This window comes from Phoxinus phoxinus (assembly GCF_949152265.1).
Source record: "Phoxinus phoxinus genome assembly, chromosome: 7".
Classification (NCBI taxonomy): Eukaryota; Metazoa; Chordata; class Actinopteri; order Cypriniformes; family Leuciscidae; genus Phoxinus; species Phoxinus phoxinus.
In genome coordinates this window covers 21,518,919-21,531,745 of record NC_136882.1, presented here as the reverse complement: position 1 = coordinate 21,531,745, position 12,827 = coordinate 21,518,919, and the positions used below count along the sequence as shown (strand labels likewise).

Here is a 12,827-nt window from a genome sequence, read left to right as displayed (position 1 = left end):
ATGCAATTACTGTGCTTACAAGCCATTGTGTACTTGAACGTGCATGTGCACGTGCCTAACTGGATTTCCGTCTACAGACATATAAGCTATCACTCGCCTATCCAGAGAGGGAGACTGTTCAGTGCTGAAGTCATTGGAAAGGGAAGCTATGGAAGGATGCCAATCACAAATGAACGCATCTGTCGGAGGTGATATCATCATTAACACGAAACAAATATTGATGAATGTTGGCAGTGAGGTCAACATGAAGGTGAGGCAACAACTTCTTAATTGAGCATTGGACGCCGTTTGAAGCAATCGCACAATTCTAGCCAGACATTACATTTGTCTCTTTCACTTTCACTGTCAATACACTGTACATGTTACGGTTATCAAGCCTGAGGAGAGTGACAAATAAAGCGCACAGTTGTCTATCAGAAGGCTGTTCGAAATCTGTTTACGCCTCTGCATAACTTTTTATCTCACATTTGCAACTTTATTTCTCATAATTGCAACATAATTTCTTGCAAACTTTATATCTCAGAATGTGTCTTTATGGGGCGGTTTATGGGGCCTTAATCTCTGTCCGGGAAACCGCCCCTATATCTCGCAATGTGACTTATTTTTAACTTCCAGTTGTATCTTATTTATCACAGCATGACAATTTCTTGTAATTTTGGCTTTATATCTTATAATTTGACTTAAAACAAATATTACATAATTTTTTATGTGATTATTATTAAAACTTCATCAAAAAAGTTTTACTCTGATGTAGCAACAGGCTTCCATAGAAATTCTGACAATTTAACAGCTTTAAGAATTTGAATTAAATACATCATAAGGCCTATCATTTTATGTAATAGCGAATAGCAGTATTTTTTAAGTTCTTAAAATCGAAACAGATGCATACGTGCACAAATACACAGAAACACAAAATCCTCTGAAAAAAATATGTTCTTCCACTTTCTTCTTTTGTGCGAGTCACTCAATTACAACAAGAGAAAATGAAGGGGCATCAGAGAAGTGGAGTGGAAAAAGGTTTAGAGGATATAGATTGACTGAATAGGGCTATTCATTTATGGGTGATTACAAGCACAGAGCTGTTGGGAGTATTAACTACCTTAGCCCTGCTCAGTCACTGGAGAGACGACACAGAGTTTAAATGATGGAAAGAAATAACAATAAGGTTCAAACAAATTTTTACCATTAGAAATCAATCAAGTTGAGCAGATGTAAAAAATAAAGAGAGATACACAGAAAGAAGTAAGGGTGTCAGGTGCCGTGTATGCTGTAGTAAGTGCACAATCATAAAGGATATCAAATGAGTCTTTAAGAGTAAATTCGCAGACTGATTTTCGTCAACTATATATTAGGAAAGTATGTGATTTCAAATGGAGCCAATAAAACTAAAACAAAACAGAACGTACATGTTAGAGAGAGAGAGAGAGAGAGAGAGAGAGAGAGAGAGAGAGAGAGAGAGAGAGATCAAACAGCATTGACAGAAAACTCTACAAGAGGCACTAGCTACACGTCACTTCAACACACATCTTTAGATGTTATTCCCCTCAAAGACAGATGGGTGCCCAGAACCTCTGAATTGAGAAAATATGCTGTGAGGATCTTGGAGATACAATGCATGATGATTAAAATGCATAATACTACCATTCAAAAGTTTGGGGTTGGTACGTTTTTTTTAATAATGTTTTTGTAAGTCTCTTATCCTCACCAAGGCTGTATTTATTTAATAAAACAAAACAGTAAAATCTGTAACACTGTGAAATGGTATTACAACTAAAACCTGTTTTCTATTTTAACATATTTTAAAATGTAATTTATTCCCTGTGATGGCAAAGCTGAATTTTCGGTCCTACCTTATATTAAGTGGCTTTAAGTACTATGTACTTACATCGAAAAATAAGTACAATGTACTTATTGTGTTCATGTTTTATTGTAAAAACTTTTGCTGCTATTGCGGTGTGATACGGGTAAGGTTAGGGACAGGTGTGGTGGTATGGTTAAAGGATAATTCCGGTATTTAACACCTTGAGTCTATATTGTAGTTTGTTTTGGATGAACAAGAGTGGTGGACAACATTTTTTTGACAATGGTTCCCCTCTCGAGTTTTTGACTATAAAAGAATTGACCATGGACCCATTTAACATTGGAGTCAATGGGCATGTCCGAAAATGTCATTAAAACAACCTTTAACATTAGTTTTCAAAACTGTGCAACTCACCGAGTGATTAGTGATGTTAGTTGATGTTCCAGAAAGAAAAAGTGTTGCGAAATACAGTTTCTGTCGTGTTTTATTCGGATTGGAATCATATATTGTGACGATATATTGTTTATAATCATCAACGAACACCACTAACCACTCGGTGAGTTTAGCAGTTTTGTAAACGAACATTATTGGCTGTTTTAATGACATTTTCGGACATTCTCATTGACTCCAATGTTAAATGGGTCCATGGCCAATTCTATTATAGTCAAAAACTCGAGAGAGGAACCATTGTCAAAAAAAATGTTGTCCACCACTCTTGTTCATCCAAAACAAACTACAATATAGACTCAAGGTGTTAAATGCCGGAATTATCCTTTAAGTTTAAGGGTGGGTTAAGGTGTAAGGGAAGGGTCAACAGTGTAGTTACAAATGTAATTACAAACATTAATTACAGCTGTAATTACATGCAGGTATTTAAAAAAGATAAGTACAATGTAAAAACATGTATGTACACAATAAGTCCATTGTATCAAATTATTAATTTCAATGTAAGTACATAGTACTTAAAGCCACTTAATATAAAGTGGGACCGAATTTTCAACAGCCATTATTCCAGTATTCAGTGACACATGATCCTTCAGAAATCATTCTAATATGCTGATTTTGGTGCTCAAGAAACATTTCTTATTAGCAATGTTGAAAAAAGTTGCATAATATTTTTGTGGAAACTGATACTTTGCAGGATTCTTTGATTAATCATTCATACAATTAAATGTCTTGCTGAAAAAAGTAATAATGTATTTTAACAGTATATTTCATTAACTATTAGCTTTTCCAGAATATTTTAATATACATTTATATACAGTATTCTTATATTAAAAGAAAAAAATAGTAAATCCAAAAAGTAAATAAAACAAAAACAACAAAACAAGCTTCCACTCAACCATTTGTTTGCCATTGTTTGGACAGCAATGTTTTAAAAGAGTTATACCCTTCGAGAAGTTTAGCACATTCCTAGGATTGCAGAATTCACTCTGCTGAATCTATAAACAGTGTTGATGATGAAAAAATCAATCTACAATATAGAGACTGTACAATACAATTTATACTTGTTTCTCTTTGGTCGAGTGAGCACAGCTTTCCTGTTGAGAGATGAGGATACATGCAGACAGAGCGGGCTGTTCTGGAGCACAAACAGCGCTGCCTCTGCAGTCTCAGAGCACTGAAGAAGAGGCCAACACTGTTGACAGAGCACTAACAGATTCAGACCCCAGTATCTACCTTGTGTTTTGTCTTTTGAAAGTGCGAAAACCGATTTCTAATTGACTTAAAAAACAAGTTCCCTGCTGTTTTTTTTTTTTTTTTGAGAGAGAGAGAGAGAGAGAGAGAGAGAGAGAGAGAGAGAGAGAGAGAGAGAGAGAGAGAGAGAGAGAGAGAGAGAGAGATCTACATTCTACCACACATGAAACATGACAGCCCGTGACGGGAGTTGTTGTCAAAGCTCATAATTCAGTTGAGTGATCATAACCAGAAATGGGTGTCACAGTGTGTTCTTGAGCACATAAGAGGGTGTTCGGCAGTCTATTTCAGATCTGAGTCTCCAGAGCACTGTCTCTGTCAACATCCCAAAGAACCCAACCCCTCTGACAGCCCATGAGGCATATACTTGTCTATAGAATAATAACTCGTACAATTCACCATTGCTTACGTCTGCTTGTATAGGCCTGATTTCATTTTCATTAAAGGGGTCGTATCATGAAAATTTTAATTTTACTTTTTTTCAATGTGTGTTAAAAAAAAAAAAGGAATTTCGAATCATAGGACGTGTGTCCAACAAAGCGTTTTTGTCCAGAGGCTAGCGTATTTTTCTAATAGTTTTCAATGGGAGCACTGCGTTTTTTACAACGGCAGCAGCGTGACGAGGCGCTGAGCAACTATTTCATGCTGAGCGCCGAGCGCCCGCCGTGTTTTCCCCCGCCTAGACTAGAATGTTCAACTTTGGGTAAAATGCATCACTGTCACTTTTTACCCAGCCGCCCAATCACAGTGGAGGAGGGGTGGGACAAATACGACCAGACGCAAAATCCTGCTGGGACAACGGCAACAGACGATAAAAACACATTTATTTGTTTGTTTTATTTATTTATAGAGCACAATTAAAACAACGGAACGTTGACCAATGTGCTGTAGGTACAATCAGGCATGTATAATAAAATGACAGTATAGCCAACAATGCATGCAACCAACATTTTACAAAAACAAATATAAAAAGACAACAAAAGCCAATTTGTTACGTCAATCTGTTGAGCCATATGCTAATGATATTAAAAGTAATTTCAATTTAAAAAAATTTTGAAGGCTTGTATGCCGAAACCCGTCAGAGTGTTTTAATAGTGTTGATTATGACCAAGCCATAGAAATAAAGGCTTTTTAATTTTTCCAAATAGAGTGCCTTGGATGTTCCTGATGATTTCTACATGGTTTTTTTTCTATCCAAAGAGCACCTCGAGCTTATTTGCTTGAGTCCAGGAAGCGCTTCTCTACAGACATTTGTTTAATTTCAATTTTATTTTAAAAGAGCCCGACGAAGGTGATAATATAAGATGTATATGTAAACTATTTCAACACTTACAGTAGGAGCCACCTAGCAGTAGTGTTCTGTACTAATTGTAAGCAGTAGTGTTCTGTACTAATTGTAAGCAGTAGTGTTCTGTACTAATTGTAAGCGATTTAAAGGGCACCTATTATGCAAAATTCACTTTTACATGGTGTTTGAGCATAAATATGTGTTGGCAGTGTGTGTAAGCAACTATATACTGTATATAGTGATAAAAATCCACCAAGTGCTTATTTTTTAAGCTGTCTCAGAACAAGCGTTTGCAGATTCTAGGCAAAATGACTTCACTTTGCACAGGCCCCTCCCACGTCTGTTGACGGACACTGCCGTTTTAGCATAGACTGGCCCTGAATGAGCTGCACATAGTCCCCCATTGTAGCGACAAGAATGTCTCGTAAGCAACTCAGGTATTTTATTGTCGGATTTAAGAGTGAAACATAACAGTCTTCATGTACTCCTGTCCTGACATCGCTGAAGACGCAGTGGATTATTTTTTATTTTTTTTAGGGAATGCGCCCCCACATACCTAAATGCGTTTGTTTGCGTGAATCATTATACACCAGACTGATTTGTGAACGAGGGTCAATACAAAGGGACAATACAAAACACAGGCTTTGTTTAAAAGTTGTTACTGTGTTATCAGTACAATTGTGTGTGATCCAGCTTACAGTCTCCAGAGCGATACTGGTCACGAGTAATGAAAGGGATAGCGCACACTTTATTAGCCTACAGTTCATTCATAGGTATTTTACGGATATAAAGTTTACCAGTTTATTAAGCAACCCCCGAAAAGGAATAAAGTCTGTATATATTTGTTTACTGTTAGTTGTAACAGAGTGTTATTATGTAATTCGCTGTGTATGTTGTATGAGAGAGAGAGAGAGAGAGAGAGAGAGAGAGAGAGAGAGAGAGAGAGAGAGAGAGAGAGAGAGAGAGAGAGAGAGAGATGGAAGGATAAGACTTTAATGTGCAGTTCTTGTATTGTGATTTATTCAGCTCTAACAGTGATTTTCTGGAGTGAAAAAGGACGTTTCATCTTTTGTGTGATGTACAATAAACTTCATAAAACTCATCAACAAAGTTTTTATCATTATTCTGACAGGGTCCGCTACAACAGGCTTGTAGTCGATAAAAGGTGACAACATAAGTTGTAACCATAATTAAACTAACTAGACCTTATCTATCTCCATGCAGCATATATTCTCTGGCTCTGTAGACATTATAGTCCGACTCCGGTTCGAACTGAGCACCGCTGACAATTCAGTGCATGAGATTATCCTGTTTGTTTGTTGCATGAGCTCTTGAAGTCCCACCCTCTTGAAAGGGGGACGTGAGCTGCAGCTCATTTGCATTTAAAGGGATAAAATAAAATTTTAACATGCTATAAAAAAAATATATTTGGGGTATTTTGACCTAAACCTTCACATACACACTCTGGGGACATCAGATACTTTTTTTGCATCTTGTAAAAAGGGGCATAATAGGTGCCATTTAACAGTGATTGGCTCATACGAGGAATTACAATAGTCCAGATTTACAGAAATAAAAGCTGGAACAATCTTCTCCAAGTTACTATAGATGACAGAAATGGTTTTACCTTTGCTATTGATCTCAGATAAAACAGGATTTAACCACAGAGTTGATCTGTTTATCAAATTTCAGAGTCATCAAAGTGCACCCCAAGATTCTTAACCACCGATTTGCAGAATGGAGCTAAATTTCCCATATCAGAAAGATTTTGGGAATCAGAGGTCCCAAACCAAATTATTTCAGTTTTGCTTTCATTTAAATTAAATAAAAATCCATAATTTAACATCATGTAAAAAGTTGAATAATTACTTAATTGACCTCCTGTCCTGTTTTCATAGAGGTACACCTGAGTGTCGTCAACATAACAGTGAAAAGATTATCCATGCCTTTCAAAAATAGCCTAAAAGTAACATATAAAGTGAAAACAGAATTAGACCAAGAAAAGAACCATGCGGAACACCACAAATCAATGTAGCAGATTTGGAGTAAAGTTGACCAATTTTAACTGAGAATATCCTAAGAGAAAAGATTTAAACCATTTAAAGGATAATTCCGGTATTTAACACCTTGAGTCTATATTGTAGTTTGTTTTGGATGAACAAGAGTGGTGGACAACATTTTTTTGACAATGGTTCCTCTCTCGAGTTTTTGACTATAATAGAATTGGCCATGGACCCATTTAACATTGGAGTCAATGGGCATGTCCGAAAATGTCATTAAAACAACCTTTAACATTAGTTTTCAAAACTGTGCAACTCACCGAGTGATTAGTGATGTTAGTTGATGTTCCAGAAACAAAAAGTGTTGCGAAATACAGTTTCTGTCGTGTTTTATTCGTCATTTTGTAAAATCCCATTGAATTCTGTTGAAGGACTGAGTGCTCGTTAATATAAATGCACTACCGGAAACGGAAAGGGGGCTGTTTACATTTGGTCGATGTAGTCTTTTTGCTCGCTTCCGTTTCTCATAAGGCTAGCGAGCAGAGCAACTGTGCTCCGGGAGAGTAAGCGAAATAAACAAACAAAACCTTGAAAATATTGAAAGACGTGACCACTGACCAGTGCAATATGAAGTTGAACTCGACTGTGACCGTGAGTGTCCCGCGAGACATAAACATCGGTTATCGCCATCAAGTGGTCGGGAGTGTGCTAACGCTTCAGATTCAAATATTGAGCGGAAGTGTCTGAAAAAATAGTTCCACTATAGCAAAATAAACGGATTGGAATCATATATTGCGACGATATATTGTTTATAATCATCAACGAACACCACTAACCACTCGGTGAGTTTAACAGTTTTGTAAACGAACATTATTGGCTGTCTTAATGACATTTTCGGACATGCTCATTGACTCCAATGTTAAATGGGTCCATGGCCAATTCTATTATAGTCAAAAACTCGAGAGAGGAACCATTGTCAAAAAAATGTTGTCCACCACTCTTGTTCATCCAAAACAAACTACAATATAGACTCAAGGTGTTAAATACCGGAATTATCCTTTAAGAGCCATACCCCGAATACCCACAGTCGTGTCTAGCACAACAATGGAACAAAATAATTGAAAACAAGAGCCAGAGCAAATACTTTGCAAATACTTATCGACTTTTTAATCTGGGAAATCAGATACTAGTAACACTTCCGTAGATATTCCGTATAGAGCACATATAGCGTCTCAACTAAAAAAAGCTCTCTCAAGTGCCCACAGCAAAGCATTTTCAGAAGAGTACTGGCATTTTCAGCTGGCTAAAAAATGCTTTGGTGGACACACGGCCTTATGAAGTGTACTCTAGGATGCCAACCCGATCACACTAAATGCATCTCTATAGCACGCAATGTGTTTATCATGTAATTTATACGTGAAAATGAGTTTTTACGTGCATAGGATACGCATGGGTTGGTTAGGGTAGGTTTAGTAGTGGTGTGGGGTGCGTGTGTATTATACGTTTGGGTAGAATTAGTGGTGTGGGGTGCGTGTGTATGTTCGGGTAGAATTAGTGGTGTGGGGTGCGTGTGTATTATATGTTTGGGTAGAATTAGTGGTGTCGGGTGCACGTGTATTACACATAACGAAGTGCGTATCAAATGCACGCGAAAACTGTGTATCATATGCGCGTAAAAACTAATTTTCGCGTATCAGTAGCCTATTCTGAAAATCGAATTGACCTTTCAACATTCATACAGCATTAAAACACTCAACATCACACTATGTGAACATGTTAACCAGCTATTTCTAAAAGACCTATGCAGAAATGTTTAAATATGCTTAAAAAAATTTTTGTTAACCCTTCATGTTAGCTAACTCCCAATCCCTCTCTGAGCTATAGCTAACTTTATTTCCATCTTGTTAATTTTCTTTCAAATCAATTTATTCATGATATACCTACAGTTTAAGTGCATGTGCTTCACAGGGGCATGTTTCTAACCCTAACTCTTATATACATTTAGCAATTATTATTACTGAAATAGGCTTACTTAATCTTAAATTACAACACAGGTAGGCTATATTCAAAAGTTAGAAGGAAAAAAACGGCAGTGCATATAGTAGTAATGACCCATGTTCTACCTCTGTGGGGAAATATATCCTGACAATATCAGCTTGATTACTTAATTTGATTTAGCTGGTGATTAATTCTAATATATCCAATCTGTTAATCTTAAATACATTCTGTGAATCGGATATAAGCGCCAACTAAAGGGGATGAAAACGAAAAACTTCTCGGGGACGTTGGATCTGTATAGCCGAGTCTCTCACCGTATATATGCCCCAGGTAGAGCATAGCAACACAGCGGTCCCATATACATGGTGAGAACAAGGTGTGTGCCGGTGAATAAATGTGCTGTGGTGGGAATACTTCGCAATCAGTTTTATAAAGTGTTATTTCTGCACGTGATACATTCCTGCACTTCCATTCAAACGGTACTACTATCGTTCGTTCATTCTTACCCATTTTCCGCTGTTTAAATTGTTATGTTGGAAAACACACGTCCATCCTCGATCACTCTACAAAATAATATTTACTCCAAATTTCGAGCTCGAACTGAACCGATTCAAGTGGAGGCAGAATCGCTGCAGTCAGTATCCTCCATCCCGACCGGCTGCGTTAGGCCCTTAAAAAATCTAAAAATAGCTTTTAGGAAAAACCACAGCCTAAGCCCAGACACTACGGCAGGCTCCCTCACTTTTTATGTAAGTGAAGACACCTCGGTTATGTCATTGATTTCCTATCACTTGACTTCTTCACTTTTGAACATCTTACTTCTGAACATCTTACTTCTGAACATCTCACTCCTGTCCTGAGCATCTCGATAGATAGATAGATAGATAGATAGATAGATAGATAGATAGATAGATAGATAGATAGATAGATAGATAGATAGATAGATAGATAGATAGATAGATAGATAGATAGATAGATAGATAGATAGATAGATAGCAAAGTTCAGTCCCTTACAGTTTTTTTTTGAGTAAATAATGACATAATTTAAATTTTTTGCATGAATTCTTCAACACATCAATATGGTCATGCTGATGTAAAAGGTCTGGGGCTGGATTAAGCAGCAGTAGTTGAGTCATTTTGAGGGACACCAAGAGTCCAAAGGTTCTGGCTCCATTTTTTGGGAATGAGAGATTTTAGGAAGCTCAGTCACCACTGGCGTGTTTGTTTTGAGCTGTTAACTGCTGTTTACAACTGAGACAACTGTTAAAGGGATAGTTCAGCCAAAAATTAAAATTCTGTCATAATTTACTCACCCTCAAGTTGTTCCGAACATGTATGAGTTTATTTCTTCTGTTGAGCACAAACGAAGATATTTTGAAGAATGTTTTAACATGCCCCATTGACTAGTATTTTTTTTCCTACTATGGAAGTCAATTGCTACTGTCAACTGTTCGATTACCAACATTCTTTAAAATATCTTATTTTTTGTGTTCAACAGAAGAAAGAAACTCATACATGTTTGGAAAAAACTTAATGATGTAATGTAAATGATGACAAAAAAATTTTTTTTGGATGAACTATCCTTTTAAGTGCTGGGAACAGCTCGTCCAAAAATGAAAATTTTGTCATAATTTACTCATCAGCAGCATGTTGTTCCAAATCTGTATAACTTTAGGGGAACACTAAAGGAACACAAAAGGTTCCAGAAAAGGAACTTTGAGGAACACGGTAAAGAAGAAGGAAGAGGAAGAAGATAAAAGAAGATTTGAAGAAAGTTGGTAACCAAATAATTTTGGTTACCATTAACGTCTACTGTATGAACAAACACACTGAGGCAATGATCAAAACATCTTCTTTTATGCTCCACTAAAGAAAGTCATGGTTGTGAGGTTGAGAAAATGACAACTGAATTTTCATTTTTGGATGAACTATCCTTTTAAGGTCCGTGTCATTACAAAACAATATTTGGTTTACTATGTCTGTGCACTCTATATTTGAGTATATTGTGTCTTTTGCTGCTGCTGCACTGCAATTTGTGGCTCTATCAACAACAGTTCTCCCAACATCTGCATTGATTAGCACAGGCCTCTTTGCCAAAACTAGCTTCAAATCTCTTCTGCAATGACAGACAAGCCCTTTGCGACAATCTAGAGGGGCACCCACCTTACAGATCTGGAAGTGCTCGGACATCAGCGTTTCGTGGATCTCCAGCTCGCGCGGTGTTGGTGTCGCACTGGGGGTCCCAGCTGCACTGCCGCACGCGGGAGATCCGCCAGGATTCACAGGCGAAGAAGTGGTCAACCCGTCCAAAACCTTCCGGAACTTCTTCATCTTTATCCTTGTGTTTACACTTCAACGTTTCTCTTGGAAAATCACAAAACGTCCTGTCGAGACGCTTAAAACGGCATAGGAGATGATGCGGCTTCAGACGAATTCAGACTCCTCGTTTCTTCTTCCTTTCAGGATTTTATGTGCACAAAAAGTCGCAGAAGAACCTCATTTTTCAAAGCAAGGCTGATGATCACAAATAAAGTAGATGAATTGGGGGGGAAAGGCGAAGAGAGGTTCAGTGCGCATTAAAGCCTGAACCAGGCTGGAGAACAAACAAGAAACTTCATGGCACTTACGCAGGACGGTATCACATCCAACTAACCAACATTCTCAGAAGCCATGCCAGAAACATATCAAAGTACAACTGACTTTGGTGAATTTAATATTATTATAATTTTCGAGACTCAATAGCGGTACACACCAAAACTCACGCTGAGCGTTTGTGGTTTGGGATCCCAGGCGCAGAGGAGACACGCTGCAGAGAAGCAGCGTATAGCGACGAGCCAACGTCAAAAATGGATCAAAAACTGCCGGGAAAAGAAAGGAAATTCACGGCCTGACAGGTTTTCTGTGAAATCCCCTTCTCTATTTCTTTCTTCTGAGTTATTTGGGAGGAGAGGAGGCGAGTACCCTCGACCGGAACCCTGAATATCTCCCGCAGTCGAGTGCGAGCTGCTGTCCAAGGTGCTGAATGATCGAGCGAAAGAAAGCCACACCCCTCTATGTTCTAATTGGACCATGTGCTACGGCCCTACTGTAATCCCCGCCTTTAAGCACCAGCGATTGGACCATGTGCTTCAGAAACCACAAACAATGAAATAGTTATTTAATTACTTGCACAATTTTTTTTATTAAACTTAATATTACTTTTGATGCAGCAAACTAAGCTACAAAAGTTTTGACATTAAAATGTACCGTAATTTTTCATGCCAATAAAGCACATTAAATTTAACTGAATTTCAGAAATTAAAACCTTAGAGGATCACAAATGTCCATAACATTATGTTGGCCTCGAATTTGGCATCGGTATATCACAACGTCCTGGAGTTAATTTAAAATGCTAGAGGTGTAGTCTTATTGTTTAATGACTAGTCTAAAAACAACTGAAAAACATTAATATTTGCTTAAAAATACAGTATTGTAAAAAAAAATTAAAAATGAAATGTTAGACCAAACGGGAGACACCTCACAAGCGGAGTAGTGGTTGCATCATTTTTTTTTTCTGGTTATGGCCACACACTATCCATCCAGTTCCATAATTCCTTTGAGAGGCAGTGGTGGCCTCGAGGGGGCGCTGTGATGTGCATCTCGCAGATGCAGATTACATAAACGCTTACATCATCCCTCCCATCGGCACGGCTTAATCCATTGAGTCTTTTCCCCTGAAATCTGCTCATGTTAGAGATACCTGCTCCAGAGATTTTGATGCTCATGATGCTCCTGTGAATTTTATTCGCAATCTTATGATTAGATATATTAGAAAAGAAAAGCACAAATAGAACAAAAGAAGCTATGATAGATCCAAACCTTTTTTTTTTTGCTTCATTCATTTGTTGAGTGTGTTAGACATCTGTATATATATATATATTCAATAGAACACGATATACTGAAGATTAAAGGGATAGTTCACTTTAAAATGAAAATTCTGTCATCATTTACTCACCCTCAAGTTGTATCAAACCTGTATTAATTTATTTCTTCTGCTGAACAC

At 37.5% G+C, this 12,827-nt stretch overlaps 1 protein-coding gene across 8 annotated transcripts in view; it reads right to left on the bottom strand.

Moving 5' to 3' along the window:
* Window positions 1–11,785, bottom strand: part of stxbp5l (syntaxin binding protein 5L) — a 145,253-nt gene extending 133,468 nt beyond the window's left edge. For 7 of the 8 annotated variants that reach the window (XM_079618604.1, XM_079618608.1, XM_079618612.1 and 4 more), the window contains exon 1: window positions 10,949–11,783. In XM_079618604.1, coding sequence (XP_079474730.1) covers window positions 10,949–11,116 — 168 coding nt within the window. In that variant the 5' untranslated portion in view covers window positions 11,117–11,783. Of the gene's footprint in view, window positions 1–10,948 lie in introns of all 8 variants that reach the window. The other variant, XM_079618613.1, reaches the window with a different exon arrangement.
* Between the last annotated feature and the right edge of the window lie 1,042 nt (window positions 11,786–12,827).